At 39.0% G+C, this 20,813-nt stretch overlaps 1 protein-coding gene and 1 pseudogene across 3 annotated transcripts in view; both read left to right on the top strand.

Moving 5' to 3' along the window:
- The window catches only part of LOC149210382 (uncharacterized), a 318,432-nt gene that overhangs the window by 257,406 nt on the left and 40,213 nt on the right, over positions 1–20,813 (top strand). For 2 of the 3 annotated variants that reach the window (XM_089396709.1, XM_089396711.1), the window contains 3 exons: positions 8,079–8,157; positions 8,250–8,348; positions 8,447–8,553. In XM_089396709.1, the coding sequence (XP_089252835.1) occupies positions 8,079–8,157; positions 8,250–8,348; positions 8,447–8,553 (285 nt within the window). The remainder of the gene's footprint in view (positions 1–8,078; positions 8,158–8,249; positions 8,349–8,446; positions 8,554–20,813) is intronic. The other variant, XM_089396710.1, reaches the window with a different exon arrangement.
- LOC149210383 (uncharacterized) lies at positions 4,028–6,268 on the top strand (annotated as a pseudogene).

Genomic DNA, 20,813 nt, shown 5'->3' with positions numbered 1-20,813 from the left:
AAATACACAATATACTCAGCCCTAACCAGATCTACTTCTCAAGTGGATTTGACCACCAAATCACTGTACAATCAGCATCAAAGTATATCATCAACTCACAATGGTTTGGCCCTTCCAAGACACTGAATACTAGTTGTCCAAAACCCTTATTGTTCAGCCTCCTCACAACAAATTTGCCTCGTCAAATTCATTGTATAACAACTCTAACAGTAGTGGCAACTCATAGTAATTTTGCTTATCAAATCACTATATGATAGCCCTTAAACACCACTGTCATATCCCACATTCAGCAGAGATGGCCGACTTTTTCGGTCGACTCCCGATAAAATTAGGCATATAACGAATAAATCGCGATTTTTTCGTTTCTGAAAAAGTCTGCAAAAAATTGGAGGATTAAATCGTTTTGTTGAAAAAATCGCAATTTTAGTATTTAATCCCGATTTTTTGCAGACTTTTTCCACACTGCCCCAAACCATTTCTGGGTCTTGGAGACCTCATGTGCTTTAGCCTCTCCACCAATTTTCATGGCTAGAGCACATCCGATGCTATCACAAATCAACATAATAGTGCAGTAATTAGCGGGATTATTGATGTCTCCACTTTTGTAAAGAGGGATAACCACACTCGTAGTCCATTCCACTGGAAAATTGCCTTGTGTAACCCTGTTGAATATCCTTTTAACGATTGGAGCCAAGATCTCTACACCCCACTTTAAAAATTCTGCTTGCAAATCATCAATGTCTTGAGACTTACCCTAGGTTGCACAAAGCGCCAAAACATTTCGGAGTTTCCGAAACGGGTACGTTTAGAAACATCACCTCCCAAAAATGGAAATGTTGACCGAAACATCGTTCAAAACGTCATATATGTTTATATATATAAAAATAAATTTATAAATAAGTGAATAACACATTATCTTGCAAGAGAAAAGGGAATAAGACCCATATATGACAATTTAGAAGGAAAACCAAGTCTATATTAAGTCTCAGAGATGATTACATGATGGTCAAGTTTCGGTTGAGTTTCCGCTGAGTTTTAGAGTTTTGGGTACGAGTACATGCCGAAAGTCGGGTTCCTAGAAGTTTCGTGCAACATAGGCCTTACCACGTGCTAAATTTTTTATACCTCGCTTGACGTCTTCCACTTAGAATAACTCGGTTGTAGAGTTGATTATGGGGGGTTTACTTTTCTCTTGATCTCTCTCATAAAGGAGCTTTACATAATCTAACCACTGTGCAACTGATATATTATTGTCTGTTTTCTTTGTCTTTTGTTGTAGCTCCTGCCAAAAACCTTTGGGGTTGTACTTTCCCAAAGTAATTAATTCCTTCCTTCTCGCAGCCACATAGCTTTCTTTTTTTGTTTTAATCAGATTTTTATACTTCTTCAGGGTTTCACTATTTGTCTCCTTCTTAATCGACCTTTTAGCCGCCTTGCATTCTTCATCATACCAAGGATTAGTTGGAAAAGTGTTTGAGCCCTTCTTCTTAGGCCGAGATCTTTTGCACCCCTCTAAGGCTTTGTGGATTAGAGGGATCAACATATTGCTGCCAAAGCACTCTGCTCCCACGCTATCTTCTTTGACATCAGTGTTGTTTTTTGTCCCCTGAAAGTGTTGTTCTAGAGTCACAGCAAAGAGCTCTTGATTTTCCTGGTTCATGAGGATTCTTCCACTTGCATGTGCTTCTTTTTGAGACTGATGGGTCTGCACTTATTGTAGCTCACTTGTGTTCATGCCCAACTTCATAAAGAGAGGTGAGTGGTCTGAATTCATGTCAATGGAACAAGCCCCAATCCTGAAATCTGACAAATTGCAAATCAAGCTCTCGGAGCATATCACATAATCCACCACGCTTTGACCATTGTAAGTTTTACATGTGATGCCACCGGATCTTGGCCAAGCTTTCATGCCATTGCAAATAACCATGTCGTAGAGGCTACACAAACCTAACAACTCGATGCCAAAGTGGGATACACTCCCATTCCCATCCTGAGAGGTCCTTGTCCCCACGTGATCCTCAATCTCCTCTAACCAAAGAAGGTTGTTGTCCGTATTCTCAGCACTTCCCAATTGAATAGACTGGTTGTTCGCTGTCCTAGCATTAAAGTCCCCAATTAACACTATATCTCCTAACATCCTGAAGGCAGAGATATCTATTTTCAAAGCACCAAAAGGGTCTTCGTTATCTAAATTTGTCTTCTTGTAAAACTTTGAATTTTTTGGGGCAAAGTAACATGCAGCCAGCCTGAATGATACTTTGTTGTTAGTTATACTCAACCATATATATTGCTTATTTGGATCTTCTTTTTCCACTTTTACTATTCTGCCCCACGATTCTCTTATTAGAATTGTGATCCCTCTGTGCCCTTTACCAGTTCCTGTTCCTTCATTCCATACTGAGACTTTATTGAAACCTTCATATTTTGGAACCTTGCAGCCCTCATGCTCATGGGTTTCTAAAAGGATAATGATGTCTTTCCCTTCTGCTATGGGCCCCAAACCCGGTCCTCTCCTCCATGGGAAACCTCTACAGTTCCAACTTACCATGCTTAGATATTCCCGGGGGGCCCTGAATCCCTATTTGTGATTTGTTAAATGTTTGCTGATTTGGGCTTTCCCATTCTTCAACCATGCCCACTTTCCTACTTCTCTTTCTGCTTTCACCTTTTCCCATTCCTTCGATCTTCTTGTTGGTCCCATGTCAAGTGTGACAGAAAACAACAAGAGAGATTTCTACAGCAAGGAGTCAGCGCTAGTGTAGGCCGGACAACTAGATTGCGCAGGATGCATTGAGCACGACTAGATTATGATTGATGTTCCACAGTTATCATTAATACTTTTTGGAAACTTTTCCTGCATCGACCCAAGTTCCAACACAGGTGAATAGTCTGATGTATGAATGTGTGGCAGTATTGGAGACTAATACCTCTTTATTTACCTGCAGATAACTCAGCTAGCAATGAATATATCATTGCTGACCCTGAGCAGCAATTTCATTAATTTCCCCTATGGCAGATTCACATAATTCTGTATAACAAGAAATTTAATAGACCTGTTGTGAAGAGTGAATTACACGAACACAAAGACCCTTAACAGCATATTCAGACCTTTAGCCTTGCACCCTCTAAAGGCACACTAAGAGGGTGTATAAATAATAGTTTTAGCACCCTTCGACCAAGGTCGGCTCCTCATTACTGCTAATATACAGGTCAGATCCAAAATAAATGCCAAAGCAGGTTGGCCCATCATTAAATATGGCAATTCATGTGCGGAGAACATGTGACTGTAGCCTTCTCAAACATCTGTAGTAGGGTTTTCTGCTGAGAAGTGGTCTGTGATCACGGTTACCTCTTTTCAGATTCGAATTTCCTTGACCAGTGCGCTGTACTCTTCTGAAAAGAAAAAATGTGACAGGACTCTTCCAGCAAACAATCCATTGGAAATAGACTCCCAACATATCAATAAAAAATTTGCCTTTGGTCAAATGGGGTTGAATTAGACCCTACAACTTTTCCTTTTTCCCTTTTTACCAACAGCAAATACCCTTTTCTTAGGCAACATTTTCGGCCATTTGGAGTAAAGCTTGGATAAAGAAAAGCTTGAGAAGGCCACTTGTAATCTATTTGAAAGTCAACCTAATCATCTTAGCATGTTGAAGAAGCAAGGTAAATTATACCTATGAAAATGTTTTAAAATAGCTTGCATGATCATGGATATGTTATGAATATAATTCATAACAATTAGATAAATAAAATAAATATAAATATTAAATAATTAAATATTATTTAGGTTAAATAGTCATTAAATTAAGTGAAAAGGCATGTCTAAAAAGACATGCCCTTTCACGAAAGGTCACCTGCTGAGGTATAAAAGCAGGGCCTCATTGTACATTCAAATCATCTTATACATTTTATATATATTAATAAATTATTATTAAATACCTGTGTGTATTTTTATATTAAAGTCTACAAGCTATCAGTCTTTGTGCTTCAGCATAAGTTTTTATGCTACAGTGGTATCAGAGCCATGGCACACGATATAATCATGCGGGCTTTTGAACGTAGTTCGCCGCACAATGTGCCATTATGTTCACATCCTGATTACGTTGAACAACTTAGTATTCAAGAAGCATTACAACATTTAGAAAAATCATTTGCAGAAATTAGTCGAAAGGAAAATGATCTAGATGAAGATAATGATTCTGATGTAGCTGATATAGATCAAGAAGATTATAATGTTGAAGATCCAGATGAAGATGAAGATGAAGATGAATCAATCTCTATCTCTCTGGCTGAGCTCAGTAGCCAACATAAAAGCGGTTATTTAGAGCAGCTTATAGAGGACGCAAATCAAAAGTGCGATGGAGCTCGATCCGTCACAGAAATTGAAGAAGTTATGGCTGGAGACGATTCATACATTTCCCGTTCGGAGCCTCAACGAAATCATTCAAGAGATCATGAGTCCACGACAATGAAGCGCAAACGTAGACATAGTGATAGCCCCCCACCTACGCACAACAGCAGATTTGTTGGTAACAATGATGATCAAAGATACAACTCGAACCACAAGCGGCGTCGCAGATCACGACCTACTTATCTCAATTCTCTGCCTCGGCACCATTCTCCACATTCAATGCCACAACCATATCCTCCTATAGACCCAGAAATGTATGAAGATTGGAAGGTAGTATTTGATAATAAAATAAGTCAAACTGACAGCAGTGTTTATCAATCTGCTGATGAAATGGACAAGTCTAATTCTGATGCTTCAAACGGTAACGAAACTGTTGGAGAAGATGGAAAAAACCCTTCTTTGTCAGACCCACCTGCACCATCATTTTCGGATTGGTTATACACTCCATGCCCTTATCCTTTCTCGACTCCTGTCGCGTGCTCCTCTACGCTCGGTCCTTGGACACTTCAAACTGTCAGCATACACAACCCTTCGTTGTTATTACCTATCTGCAGTCACCATCTATTACAGAACTGGACCACTGATCCGATAGCCAGCAGGTCATGCCACTATTATGACGGTGATGAGGAGATCCACACACACACCGTTAATAAAAAGTGTCATCTCCTGTCGTCCAACAACGTGGCCTTGGTCGAAAGGTCAACGGTGTGCAATAACGACTTCGAAGTGTTTGCAGAGATATGCTTCCGGGCATTCGACGACCGTGTCAAATATTGGGCGATAGTGAACAAGCCAAATCTGTTTGTGCCGTTGGGATACACCGTCGGAATATTTCCACCGACGAGGTGTGCTGCCCCTCACGCCAATTCTTTGTGCATAATAGGGAATTGCTCGTCAGCGGAGCCATATCTAGCTGCACATCACATTTTGCTCGCCCATGCAGCTGCAGTGGAGAAATATAGGGAGAAATATTAGAAAATTCAGGGAGGATCTATAGGGTTAGTTATGAGCGCGCTGTGGTACGAACCCTTGGAAGATTCTCTAGAAGAGAGATCAGCTATTGACAGAATTTTATCCTTCAATCTTCGATGGTTTTTGGATCCAATTGTTTTTGGATTTTATCCACAAGAAATGCGTGAAAGATTAGGATTGCGCTTACCCTCCATATCCTCGGAATTATCTGCGAAACTTTGGGTATCGTTTGACTATATGGGTATTAATCACTATACAACCTTATATGCAACAAGCATTCCTCCCCTTTCCCCCGACAACACGCAATATCTATATCCAGACTCCAGGGTTTATCTGACTAGAGAGCGCCACGGAGTCTCAATCGGAGAACGGATAGGGATGGACGGTTTGTTTGTGGTACCTCATGGAATTCAGAAAATCATGGAGTATGTAAAAGAATTCTATGACAACCCAGCTATTATTATCACAGAGAACGGTTATCCAGAGTCTGAGGAATCCTCGTCGACTCTGCAAGAAAATCTAAACGATGTGAGGAGAATAAGGTTTCATGGAGAGTACTTGAGTTATCTCACTGCAGCAATCAAAAATGGTTCAGATGTTCGAGGGTACTTTGTGTGGTCTCCTCTGGATAATTTTGAGTGGGCATTTGGGTATACTATTAGATTTGGACTTTATCACGTGGATTTCGTTTCTGATCAAAAGAGATATCTCAAGGTCTCGGCTCAATGGTTCAAACAATTGGCAGCCACTGCGGAGGCTTTTAACACATCAATCCAGGCCGAAACGCCGTGGCCTGTCAGCGTTGGGTTTTTCAAAGGACGCGTCTTCTGCCTGAGAATCAATTCGGAAACGGTGATTTGGTCAGGGCATGGTAAGTTATAAAGAAAAAAAATTATATAATTACATTTTATATATATAAAACTTATAATATATCTATATATATATATATATATATATCGAGTAACTAAAAAAAAACAGTTTTATTAAAAATAAATAAATTATTATAATAAAAAATAAAAATAAAAATAAAAATTATTTAGACTTAAAAAAAATAAAAATCTAAAGAAATATTACTGATGAGCTATAAGAGGAGGATGGCCAGCCTATATACATCGAAGACGACATACACTAAGTGAAGAAAAACCCAAGCATTAGAGCTTTGAGAACAAAGCTTCCGAAGGAAGAGGCTATGTTATGAATATAATTCATGACAATTAGATAAATAAAATAAATATAAATATTATTTAGGTTAAATAGTCATTAAATTAAGCGAAAAGGCATGTCTAAAAAGACATGCCCTTTCACGAAAGGTCACCTGCTGAGGTATAAAAGCAGGGCCTCATTGTACATTCAAATCATCTTATACATTTTATATATATTAATAAATTATTATTAAATACCTGTGTATATTTTTATATTAAAGTCTACAAGCTATCAGTCTTCGTGCTTCAGCATAAGTTTTTATGCTACAGGATAAAGGATTTGGCCAAGGTCCTTTGATGTACTAACCAAGATATAAGGGTTGCAACTAAGAATGTTTGACACGCATGACTTTGTGAAGCGAAAACTGCCTCTAGACCTCCCTCTCAGCTGTTCTGTTTGAACTGATATGAAAATAACCTGTGCAATGATGATATTGACCTCTTGCTCTTCCAGAATACAAATACTAGAATCTCAAGCGACATCTCCACTGCTTGTTCAGAATCATGATATCCACATGTACTGACCATACATGGAAACCAATAATTATAGACATGTCCAGAAAACATTCAAGTTCTGAAAAAACAAAAAGCAAAAAGCAGAAAAGACTGATCATGGCTAAATGGAGCATTAATCTATCTTTTACCAAAAAACAAAAAGTGAAAAAGCGAGTAAATTGATCATCTCACATGCGAAAGAAATCAGTCTGATTGGACTCATCTTTTTAAAAGGATCAATAATATGTAGTCATCTCTATCATGTAGGCGCTGGATCTCTGGATATTTAAAAAAAACGAAATCGCTAAAAGTAACGATTTTTTGAAATCTGCTGCAAATGAGTCTGGGAGAGGCCCTGATCAATATCCATATTTGGATGCATTTGAAATGAGACTAGTGGGATAGAATCTCACTGCTTCTTAACCCTCAAACAGAATCATAAGATAGTTCTGGGTGAGCACTAAGTCATTGGCAAAATATACTTTAGAAACTGCTTACTCGTAGGGATTCGTCTAGTTTGACCTTGGGCACAGGCAAATTCAAGAGGATAGGCTAGAGCATCAGCTGGAATAACATACAAATAAGGGGCCAATGGGCAGCCTTGTCCGATGGATTAGTGAAACAAAATCTTTTTGATATTTGTAACTTCAGAGTCTCATACACACTTCAGAAGAAGCAGTAGAAAAGAGAGTTTTGATGGTATGAGTTAAAAAGCTCTCAGAACCAAGCCTGAAGCACCATTTCCCTACAACTAGCATTGCAATTACATGTCAGTAATTTCATAACTTATGTCTTGTAGCAGATTCTACGATGGCTTTGATTTGTTTTTGGTTGCTAAACAAATATACATTCTAGCTTTCCTTTGCTTGTATTTTCTTTAGCTTTTGCTTGTAGCAAACTGCTTATTTTCCACTAATCCACTATTAACTTTTATTTAATATCTTTTATCAATATAATATTTGCATAGCTAATGCATAGTTGAATTTGTATGGCAGCTTTGTGTCTTGTATATCATTTTTGGGTGGACAAGCAGATTGTAAAGAACTTTTAGTCTCAGGGGGTGGTGATGCGACAGTAAGTTGTAGGTGGATGTTTTAATACTTATTAATTTCATGTAGTTGATGTTCAACATCTTGGGAATCAATTGTAATTTAACCTGTCTTCAGGTATGTTTATGGAACTTCATGACTGGACAACTTTTGGACACTTTTGAAATTGGAGCAGTGGTCAGTTTAACACTTCCCAAGATATGCTTGAAAGTTATGGTATTACGTGTCTGATTTCATTTACTCTTATTGATATCACTTCTTAATGACCAACCCCCCCTCTCTACTGATAATAGTTTACTTGATTTACCTTAAAGGTTGGACTGAGCAGTTACACTGATAAAGTGGACAACCGCACTTCTTCTGCTGTTACAGACCTGTCAGTCTCTTCTGATGGTTCAGTGTTTGCTGTGGCAATCGAAAGGCAAGCATTTTGATCTCCTTTGTGTACAAATAATGTTTAGAGGAAGCAAAAGACTAGCCACACTTCCTAGACTTCTCACTGTATTGTTGTTAGTATTTTATTGTTGTTTAACCCACAATCTTATATGGAATTTCTTGAATCTGCAGTCTTATTTTGAAATTTACATGCCTTTATATTTATCTTATATTAACAGAAAAGTATTTACAAAGCTGAAAATAAAGGTGGAAGCGTATAGAAAAGGTGAATCATATCCATTTCCTCGATACTATTAGGACGTAAATAAACCATAATATACTGTCCCTCCTAACTATTTAGCATCTTTGATAAGCAGATAAGCTTTAGCCAATGTTACACCATGTCTTTGAGACTTGAGGATGCAATGTTGGGGTCCCTAGCATGGGGTACTCTGTCCCTAAGATTATAAGAAATAAAAAATTGAAAGATATGAAAACTTAAAATAATAAATTCTACATCCAAAGAGTAATTGGAGTTGATCAATAACAATTCATCATTGTAAATTCAAATTTGTAATGATACAAATGATTAATCAATCGGCATTCTATTTGATTAGGGAACTCCATCCCTAAACCCATAAAAAATAAAAATTTGAAAGATATGAAAACATAAAATGATAAATGCTATGTCTAGAGAGTAATTGGAGTTCATCAATAACAATTCATCATTTGTAAATTCAATTTTGTGACAATACAAACATGATCCATCAATCACCATTGCATTTGATATTATCACATTGCACATTGAATCAGTGATATGTGCGCATCAAAATTTCAAATTTTAACTTATAACAAGGTAAAATACATAGATTCAGATTCTAAACAGAATTGAGTAAATACTGAAATAGTAAATTACTAGATAAGAGTCAAGGACCTCCATGATTAGTATCAAGAGTCAAAAACACAATGGACAGTGAAAAGAAGCTAAGATAAATCAAACATCAGATGAGCATCAAAGAGTCAATATTGTTACTGGTCCTCTGCATTGTTGAATTTCTACAAGGTGTACATTAGAATACATTTTTCTCCCAGATAATTACTTCCTAATGATTTCCAACCAGTATTTTATGCCACTACTATCAATGAATAATTATGCTTCAGAAAGTCACAACAGTAAATGCAGCCGAAACAGTAAAATTCTTAGAAAGACAGCCATGCACAGTAGAGACAATATTTTTTACCTTGGGAAACCCAACCTTGGGAGAAAACCCAACAACTTTTCGCAGGAGAAATTATTTGTCTGCAAGTGTTACAAATCAGCAATTTGTCTAGAAATCTGTGCCAATAATCCAAGCCAAATACCAGTCAGACCTGGTCAATACTTCAGCAAGTCAACACTGTCAACTTGGCCTGGTTAAACAGGGCTATGGTCAAACTTTGGCCCTGCAGTATGTGGTCAAACTCATGTGGTCAACAGTTTGTGCGTGCAGCCCTCCTGCGATAAACTATAGCTCGATCAATTTGGTCCAAAACAGCTTGGTCAACTTAGGTCAAACAGAGATCAATCTTGCTGGTCAAACTTGTCCAAGAAACTCGGTCAAAAACTCATTCACACGTGCAGCCAAGAGAGAGATAGAAGGATAGAAAGATGATCTTGTTAAATGGAGTTAGAGGAGGAAGGGTTCACCTAAATTTAGTAGGTGCATTAAATTTGGCAGAGGGACCCACAAGTGGGACCAAGGCGCAGATTTACCTTTTTTTATTATTCCATGGCTTGGGAAAATTTAAATTTTCTATAGTCATGAATTAGAGCGATCTCAACCATCCAAGGAGATTTAATCTCAACCCTTTGTCGTAGTGGTGGGCCCAGGTCAATTTCCCAGGGCTAGAATGATGATACAAGCCCTCCCATGTCTCCTTAGGTGAGACAAAACTCCATCTGGGCCCTGGATCAAATGGCAAGTGTCCGGTGCAAGCATGTGGCTGGCTGGGCATTGTGGTCCAAGTACATCATCATCTCTGCATGAGTGGGCCACGAGCAAGTCAAATGTGGTGTTGAAGGATCCCATGGCATGGAAATCAATGCACTGTTGTGGAGGAGGCCCATGGCTCTAAATGCTTAGCCTACAAACACCATCATGGCCTGGTAAAGGGCTTGGATCCCATATATGGAGACCAAATGCCAAGATGAAGACCCACTTGCAATCCTGTATAAGATCCAATGCATCTCCTCACCTTCTAGTACAACAATTCATTAGTGTAATTGAGTAAATGAGCTTACAAATGAGGGAACGAAGTGGACACTTCATAGTGGCATGCTCTTCCATAAGGGCTTTAGAATGTACAGGTGTCCCCAAGCTCAAGAGGGAGGTTAATAAAGTGTTGAAGAATCTAGGGCAAAGTAGTGTAGTGTGATTCTTCGTTACTTGATAACAATTTGTGGAGTCTTTTTACTTTTCTTGTTAGATTATTCTTCTTCTTCTTATTATTAGTGCATATGTGTGTACTTCATCAAACTGCTATCTAAACATAAAAAGAAGAACACAAGATGTTGGCTTTCTGCGAGGGCCAAAACCTCTCTACTCTTGAGAGGAAAACCCTTTAGTGAATTTCTCTTATTGAAGCTTCTTTTTATCAATGCCAAACCCTAGACCCTTGACAATGAGATCCTCCAAGCACAAGTCAAGTCTTCACTCCTTTTTGCACCATGTACTCCGACATTTCTTCCGACACTTCTTACGGCCGGCACTTTGTCCTCCTTCCTCCGGCACTTCGTTCTTCTTTCAACTTCTTAGTAACCTTGTTGCACTTGCTCTAGAGAAGGTGTCTTTCCCTTATGATGATCCTTCACTCTCCAACCAAATGAGCTCCTTCTTCAAAGTGTAGGTGCAAACTGGAAGTGACTGTCTGGCAGCCCTAAATTCTCGCACGTGTGACTGTTGTAGCCTCTTTTCCTTCTTCGTTTGAGTGCCCTTCTTCTTCGCTTGAGGGTCTTTCTTCCATGCTAGAGTAGTAGGCCTTGTAGGCCTAGTTTCAGCCCCAACTGAGGGTGGATGTGTGACTGTGGTTTACTGCTGTCCTAGCCGCAGGAACAACTCTCAGATTTCTGCACGTGTGACTGTAGTAGTCCTTGGAACAACCTTCAAGACTTTGGTGGTGTACCCTCTCACTTTGCTGCCTTTGGAGACCTTCTCACTTCGTTTTCCTTACCTTCTTCTTCGCTGATTTCAGAGCTCTTGTTGTGTGTTTTATGAGGAGTGGACAGCCTCTATAAATAGAGGTCTGTCCCTCCTCTTTAGGCCGACTTGACAGTCCTTTAGGCAGACTTATCTGGCTGCTTGTAGGCTGACTTGTAGAGTGGACTTCAGATGGTTCTTTGATGGAGTAGAGAGCTTGAATGAGCTTATTGATGGTGCCATTGCTAGGAGGAGACTTGTGACTTTGCTTGGAGGTGTTCTCTTGACCATAATACATATACATACAAGGTATAACATGCCCTTAATGTCTTCAACTTATTCTTTTGACTATTTGACTCACCTATAGCACTTTAAATAGTGCTGGACCTATTTTCAATGAGCAAGAAACTCATTGACATATATTATAAAAATAATATTTCTTTTTCTTGAATAAATACAAATATCAAAAGTACATTTATAAAGACCGAACTTAGTTAGCTTTCCTTCAACATAAAGGACCCTATTAGGTGGTTTCAGCCTCTAAGGGAGTGACAGGTCAATGGTACATTCGCCAAATTGTAGGTGTCACGTGATATAATGATGGAACAAAGTGGAGTAGCAAGGGCATGCTCTAGGCCACATGCCATGGTACAAGGGAAACTATAATAAGGGAAACCCACACGTAGACGTAGGAGGGAGAAATTGTGGTACATGAGTTACTTGACCTTTGTCTTTCCACCCTTCCTCATATGCCTTTTGCCTTTTATTGATTTTTCTTTCTTATAACTGCTTGGGGTTCCAGGGAATGAGAGCATGATGTTTATGATATAGTAGTGATTACCACCTTAAGGTTGGGCAGTTCATATCCACCAGTGGTTGGGACAATCATGGTTTCCTTAAAGATGTAGGGGGCTCACATAAGGGTCCCTAGGAACCAGGGTGATGGCCATAATGATAAGGGTAGAGCTCATGCTTGGCTTTTTCCCATGAGCTAAATTTTTATGTCCCGACCATCTTTCGCATTTTATGATACATTTCCTATTGTAAGTGGCCAAATTATGCTTTTAACTCTTTTTTAGCTGCATCAACCTCCGGAGCATCTTTCCAGGCCCGATCCAAAGTGTGGACAAGGGGAGGGGGAGTCTAACTCCTTGTGAACTCAATGGAAAAATGTGGACCCAGATGGGAAATATGTAAAAAGAGGTTATAATCTAAGTAACCGGATTCGTACAAATGGCCCGGCGAACCAGAATCCTGCGTGTCGGATACGATTCGGCCAAAAAACGTGTCCCAAAATAGGATTTGTCGAATCCTATTAGGATTCTTCGAATCCCAAACGTGTCTCGAATTTTGCCTGTGTGTCCCGATTTCCAGGATTCGTTTCGCCGAAAAGGGACTCCCGCGGGTTAAAAAAGGCCGCATTTCCTCATTTCAGTCACGCTGTTTATGGTGTGAATTTTATGTGTTGATGCTTTTAAACCTCTAGATTTAAAGTTACGTAAACTGATTTTACATTCTCGGGTTTCATCCATTATGCTGTGTTAAAGAAAGAATTTAGAGTTTAATTCTGCTGCTGTGCTTTAGCATAGGAAATCAAATCTACATCCGTTACTCAAGGAAGGTTAACAGATGGCTGGGTCACATGGTCTGAAGATTGAACCTCGTGACTTTCCATATTGACACACTTAGTTGCATGAAAACTTGATGTCTAACACTGAACAATGTATGATAAAAAATATTATGACAGAAAGTGCCTGTGCACATCATTTGGAAAAAAATTCATGCATTCTGTGGGTTTTGAATGATAACTAATAATGTTACCAAGTTAATGGACATGGCTGGTGTCATGTCAAACAGTAATTCTTCATAGGGAAGAACAAACAATCCAAAGACTTTTATAACATCTTTGCATTCACAATTCTTTAGTGAATCCATGTCTGGATGGGAGTCACGCTTAATTGACAATTCTTATTTTAGATCCTCATCCAGCTGATCTAGTTACTAGCCTGACTTGTTTAAACTTTATACAGTCTAATGTGATCCAATGGCCATTCAGTGAAATATTGCAGATGACTGGAAGCAATCTAGTGTTCCAAGTGATATATGCCCCTTTAAACAGCTTTACATGAGGGGTATTTATCAACTTATTCTGTAACTACCTATGTATGTCTGGAATGCCAATATCTTCTGACAGGGACTCCCAAACTGGTCATATTGGCATTTTGATTTGATGACTTAATGAGAAAACTACAGTTGTCAGTGTGTTTATCTTACTATCTTGTAGTTGTAAGTTGTCTTTCATTTATGAATTATGAATCATGATTTATGTGACCACTGACATGTATTTGAATTTTGTATGTACTATGCATGCTATAGATCTATGTTTGAAATCAATAAATTTGTATCATTAATTAAAATTTGTGTAAGAAATATCTAATTTTTAATATATATATATATATATTTTTAATAAAATAATATATAACGAATCCTACGTGTCCTATTCCGGGGGGTCAACGTGTACAAATCCGATACTACGAATCCTGAATCCTACGAATCCCAAATCCCCGTGTCAGGTGACTTAGGTTATAATGAGTAGAGGGGAGTGATGTATGTGGTGTCGGGAAGCGGGACCACACAACCAAAATCGAGGTTTCCCATGTAGTGCCACTCCTAAAGCTAGTAGCCAATAAAGGAGATCCCATGGGATATACTGTCTCCAATTAAATTAATTTTGCTAAAAAGAATTTCCATTTTTTCCATTGGGTGTTGGGAAATATTTTGGCAGGTAAACTTAGGAAAAGTGGGTGGAGGGAGTCTCCACTTAATTTTTAGAGAGATGAAGGCCACCGACATTAGAGAAAAGGAAAAATTAAATTGGTAGTGGAATGTAGGGGGCCAACCAAAAAGGGGAATTGAAACCCCTTAGGAAAATCGAGCTAGGGAGAAGGAGGTCAAATTGGTGGAGCCCACAAGGAGAGAAAGGGGGCAACAAAGATAAATAGAAAGAAGAGACATCATTTTGGGAGTTTTTGACATTTTGATAATTGATTGTCACTCTAGCTATTTAGCTGAGTTACAAGTGTTGCTTAGCACAAGAGCTTCCCAAGGAGTGAAGCTCAACCTTTCTTCAGGGGACTTCGAGTGCCACCCTAGGAAGGATTTTCTCTTGCTTTGGAGGTTGGGAGAGGGACATCACACAGGTACACACTATTCTGGTTCAGCTGGGACGCAGAGGGAGAGGCCACGCAGTCATTGGGAGAATTGGTGTCGGAAATTGGAGTCTTTATTGCTGCAGGGGTGTTCTTGGTCAGATTCTAGCCAAAGGAGGGAGATTTTGGGAGGAAAAAGGGAGTCCCTCATTGCTGTACGAATTGCTGAAGCTTGCTACTGCGTCATCGCACAATTCTTCTTGGGTGATTGTTGTGTGGGGTGTCGGTTGGAGGATTTAGGGGCTGAGCTGCTAGGATTTCATTTAGAGGGAGATTGTGGGCAGATTGCTAGCATTTTGGAGCAGCAATTCATCATTTTCTGCTATAGGTGGAGCGTTTTGGTATTTGAGGAGGGCCAAGCTATTTGGGGTCGAATTTGGAGGTTCAAAACCAGAGCAAACCCTTTTTGGGTTTTTCTGGGTTTTTGACAAGGATCACAATCCTAAATTTACAGAATTTTCTTGACAATTTTGAGGGGCCAAATCAAGGGGCCAGGTCAGCGAACAGTGTAGAAAAACTGGGTCAGCGCAAATTTCTGGAGGAACAAACTTTTGCAGTTGTTGGGTTTTGAGAGATTGATCACTTAGGGCTTGTAGCTTACCTTGAGCAAACCCATGTGGACTCCTTCCAATTTATTGTGCTCCTGTGGTTTACTTATAATAAAATTGACCATTTTGGTGTTGCAGAGCATTTTTCTATTCATGGGTGTTTCCTGAAAGTTATTGTGTTGTTATTTTTGTGCATGTCTTTGATTATCTCTGTAAAATTTCTATTTGGAATATTACATGGGACTAGGATACAAGACTAACCACTAAGTTGGACAAGAGTACAAACCAAGCCCATTCTTTCCATTGAATTCCCCCCACTAATCCATGTCCAGACTCCAGACGTGTCCATGATAAGTAAGCAAAAATACCCAATTACATAATGAACGACATACCTTCGGGGTTGGAAGGCCCACCTTGAAACATACGATCATATAGATGGGCGAGGGCAAATAATGACTGGCTCAGGTGGCGGAGAATAGTGGCACATCGAGCTATTTGGTGGCTGCAAGGGGTTGCTGGCTGTCGTCTGAAGGAAAATCTAGGAGAAACATTTCTCCTATGGGTGTCACCCAATGGTGGTGGGTAACAGGGCTCTAGTAATGATAATGCTAGGGTGATTGAGATTCATGAGGGGACATTTTATAGAATTTTCACACCTCTATCTCAAGCCCTAGTCCACTTGGATGTGAGTCCTTCCGAACTATGACATAGAAGGTATGGATACCTTCATTATAATATTTTTCCATCTCTAAGTCAAATGGTCAATGGCATCCCTGAATTGAAGGAAGAACATGAAGGGATATGTAAGGGATGTGCTCTAGGAAAGAATGTAAAGAAGCCACTTGCAAGAAGTAATACCAGATCTAAGAAAGTTTTGGATCTCATAAACTCAGATGTATGTGGCCCTATGGCAATGAAATTTCTTGGCGGACATCAGTATTATGTAACCTTCATTGATGATTTCTCAAGGAAAACTTGGCTATACCTCCTCAAGAACAAAGATGAGGTATTCAAGAAGTTTCAAGAATTTAAGAATGAAGTGGAGAATCTGGCCGACAGAAAGATCAAGACTTTGAGATCTGACAATGGTGCAAAATATACCTTCAAAGAACTAATAACATTTTGCAAAGAAGCAGGGATTAAGAGGGAGCTTATTGTTCCTTATAATCATGAACATAATGGTGTGTCTGAAAGAAAGAACAAAACAATTGAAGAATGTGTCAGGGCCATGCTACATGACCAAGATCTCCATCAATTCCTAAGGGGAGAGGCATGTGTGATAGTTGTTTACTTGTAGAACAAAAGTCCTTACAAGATTCTCAACAATATGATCCCGGGAGAAGCATTTACAAGAAAGAAGCCATTTGTTGATCATCTTCATATATTCGGGTGTCCTGTGTATATACATATACCTAAGGACAAAAGGAAGAAGTTGGATCCTACCAGCATGAAGGAAATTTTTGCTGGGTATAGTGTTTCATCAAAAGCTTATTGAACCTATGTTAAGGAGGATCGTCCAATTGAAGTAAGCAGGGATGTCATTTTTTATGAAAGTATAACTTATTAGAAATCAAAAGATGTTTTGGTTTACTTTGATGAAGAAGAGATACCTATCTTTGAGGATATCTCAAGAGACAATGATGGTCAATGCCCGACATCTACTCAAGAATATGTTGAAGGTCCTAGTGAGCTTGTGCAACAAGTAATTGTTCATAAAAATTGAAAGAGGCCTGCTTGGTTGAAAGTTATTCTACAAGAAGCAAGACACACAACAAAGGGGACCTTCAGGGAAAGTAAGAGACCGAAAAGGTATTTTGGATATGCTGCATATATGACAGAGCTCATTGAAGCAAAACCTTCCTCCTATGAAGATGCAACTAAACATCAAGAGCGGAGGAATACAATGCAGGAAGAATACCAGTCAATTATGAAGAACGATGTCTTTGAAATTGTCCCTACACTAAGTGACAAATCCATATTCACTTCAAAATGTATTTACGAGATAAAGCATGTTGTGGATGGGAGCATTGATAAATACAATGCAAGGTTTGTAGCAAGAGGCCTCTCACAGAAAGAAGGTATTAATTATGAAGAAACCTTTTCTCCTACGACTAGATATACAACAACAAGATCGCTTGTTTCTTTGGCTGCTACTATGGGATGGAACATCTACTAGATGGATGTTAATACAACTTTTCTGAATGGGACCATTGATGAAGTGGTTTACATTGAGCAACCTCAAGGATTTGAAATAAATTAGTGGGAGACTCATGTCTACAGGCTGAAGAAATCTCTATATGGCTTAAAGTGAGCACCTAGTGTTGAGAAATCAATGCAAGTAGATTAGGGTTTGATTTCTTCTTCTTGATAATTACTTGTGAATTATGTTGGTTTCTTTTACTTCTTTGTTATATTATCTTTCATTAAGCAATTACCAAATTATGTGTGTATGAAGATCTCAAAAACACAAGACACAATATGTAGTCACTCCGCCAGGGAAACACCCCTCTCTAGGGGAAAAACCAGTAAAAAATTCTCTTCCTTCAATAGTTTTCTTTGAGACTCTTCAACCTAGACATAGACCAAACCTTCCTCCACACAAAGTCAACCCTTCTAGACGTTCGACCCTGTAGCAACAACTTGACCCCAACAACTTTGAGTGTGTAGCAACATGCAACAACTGGTAGCAACAACAACAAAAAGACTTCGATCTCCCAAACTAGGGCATGAGGGGGAGAGAGAGAGAGAGAGACACCAAAACTACGATTTTCTTCTTCTCCTTCACCTTGACCAAACTTCCACTTCTTTTAGCCTCCTTAGCCCACTTCACACTTTTTCCAGCTTCTCCTGAGATATCGAAACTTGAGTGAGTGTGATGCTTCAAATGAATTCGATCTGCTCCAATATATAGGCTCCAGGTGAGGTTGAATTGATCTCCTTTACGCCGACTTGGTGTGAAGGTGACATAATTCATATTTTACTAAAAAATAATTCTTTTTACATGTTTCAAAAGCCCAAGAAGGGTCTCATAGAATATACAATGACTCTAATGACTCAATATTAATCCTAGGAGTCCACAATGGGGACTTTGACCAGTATAATAATGACCCAAGCATGAAACCCATGCTTTAATAAGTCATTTTAACAATAATAAAAACTCTTTACTTTATTCTTTTGACAAGTACATTACATAATGATTCAAATACATTTATGAAGACCAAATCTAGTTACATTCTTCAACACTCCCTCTTAACTAGGGAGGTATTCATAACAAGTACAAGGAAGATCTCAAAGTATACGAGCTATGAAGAGTTTAGGCACCACAATGCCATGGACTAGATTCCCGACCAGGGCAATCTATCCAAGGTCTCTCAACAGTTTAGTCACCGCAATGCCATGGACTAGATTCCTGACCAGGGCAATCTATCGAAGTGGGACTAAGGTGGACTAAAGCTTTCAGCCTCTCTAGGTACCGTTAGGCTGACTTAATGACCACCAACCCATGGATCTAGGTGCGTATTCGAGGTCAGAGCTCTAAGACCAACGCCACTCTCCCTACTTCGGGAACTAGACATCAACACAAAGTGTCGACCAGATGTCCTCCCACGCAATGCTTCACTCACAAAGCCTCAACAAATCTCTTCCAACATTTTATCATCAACAAAATCAACAATATCTACTAAACCAAGCATGTTTCTTAAATATTCAAATTTCTTATTAGGAAGAGACTTTGTTAGTATGTCAGCTACTTGTTCATCTATTCGGACATACTCCAACTTCACGATCGCATCCTGCACCAAGTTCATTATGTAGTGGAACTTATTGTTGATATGCTTCGTCCTAGGATGAAACACAGGATCTCCAAACATCTTGATGCAGCTTTGGTTATCAAAGTTAATCATAGTAGGATCTAGAGACTTCTTGAACAAATCTGTCATAAGCTTCCTTAACCATACAACCTCCTTTCCTACTTCACATGTAGCCACATATTATGCCTCAACACTACTTAAAGCAACGAGATCTTGCTTTCTACTCATTCATGAGACCATGGCAGATCCCAAACTAAAGCATCCTCCTATAGTACTCCTTCCATCGGTTTCATTGCCACCCCAATTAGAATTTGTGAAGCCAATCAACTTGACTTCCTTACTATCATACTTTAGGCAATGATGTATAGTACCACGAAGATATCTCAATATGTGTTTGCCAGCTATTCAGTGATCATGACGAGGCTCCAACTGAAACTAACTAAGAATGTTCATTGCAAAGCATATATTTGGCCTAGTTTTTACCAAATACATCAGAGAGCCCACCAACTGAAAATAGCAGGTAGGATCCACGAGACTTGAGTCAGAGCTCCTCAATTTCTTGAGATTAGTGATCATAGGAGTATTCATGGCTTGGAATCCATCATCCTGAATTTTTGCAACAACTTGATGATATACTTTCCTTGCCCCAAATATATCTCCCTAGGTTTCTGCCATACTTCTAGACCCAGGTAATAGTGCATCAGTCCTAGATCCTTCATCTCAAATTCGGCTGCCAACATCTTCTTGCATTCTTGAATTCTTTTCTCCACACCAGTGATGAATAGATCATCCACATATAATAGAATAATGATAGGCTCATTATTCACAACCTTGATGTAGAGATTTGGATCAATAGTACTCTTCACGAACCCAATTCTTAGGAGGTATGCATCCATTCTTGCATACCATGCCCTAGGTGCTTGCTTCAAACCATATAGGGCCTTCTTGAGTCTACAAACATTAGTATCCTTTGGGTTGTTCAATGCACACTTCCTCATCCATGGTCCCATTTAGAAATGCGGTCTTGACTCTTCACATCATTTGATGGATATTCCAACCCATTGTAGAAACCAATGAAACCAAGGATCTAATAGTAGTATATCTTGCAGTAGGTGCAAATGCTTCTTCATAATCAATGCCGTCCTTTTGAAAGAAACCCCTTGCAACAAATCTAGCGTTGTATTTGTCTATACTTCCATCAACATGTTTGATCTTGTAGATCCATTTGGAGTTGACAACCGATTTGTCACTAGGTCTAGGAGCGATTTCTCAAACCCCATTCTTCATGATGGATTGATACTTTTCCTGCATTGCCTTTTTCCACTCTTCTGGATGAGCAACTTCTTCAAAAGTAGATGGTTAAGCTTTAATCAATTTTGTTATATATGCAACATATCCAAAATATCTCTTTGGTCTTTTGCTTTCTCTAAAGGTTCCTTTCACAGCTTCATGTCCTTTAGCATCTTCTTGAATTGTAGTAGGATTGTCGTGGTGTACTTCTTGTTCTTCGAATATGGGTGTATGTTTGTCATCAGAATCAATAGGGATATCCTTGGATCTCTTG

The sequence above is a fragment of the Pinus tabuliformis genome, chromosome 1_2, assembly GCF_031772625.1.
Source record: "Pinus tabuliformis cultivar Carrire ecotype Pingquan chromosome 1_2, CPIR1, whole genome shotgun sequence".
Classification (NCBI taxonomy): domain Eukaryota; kingdom Viridiplantae; phylum Streptophyta; class Pinopsida; order Pinales; family Pinaceae; genus Pinus; species Pinus tabuliformis.
Note: the sequence above shows the minus strand (reverse complement) of the source record. Positions and strands in the feature narration are given on the sequence as shown.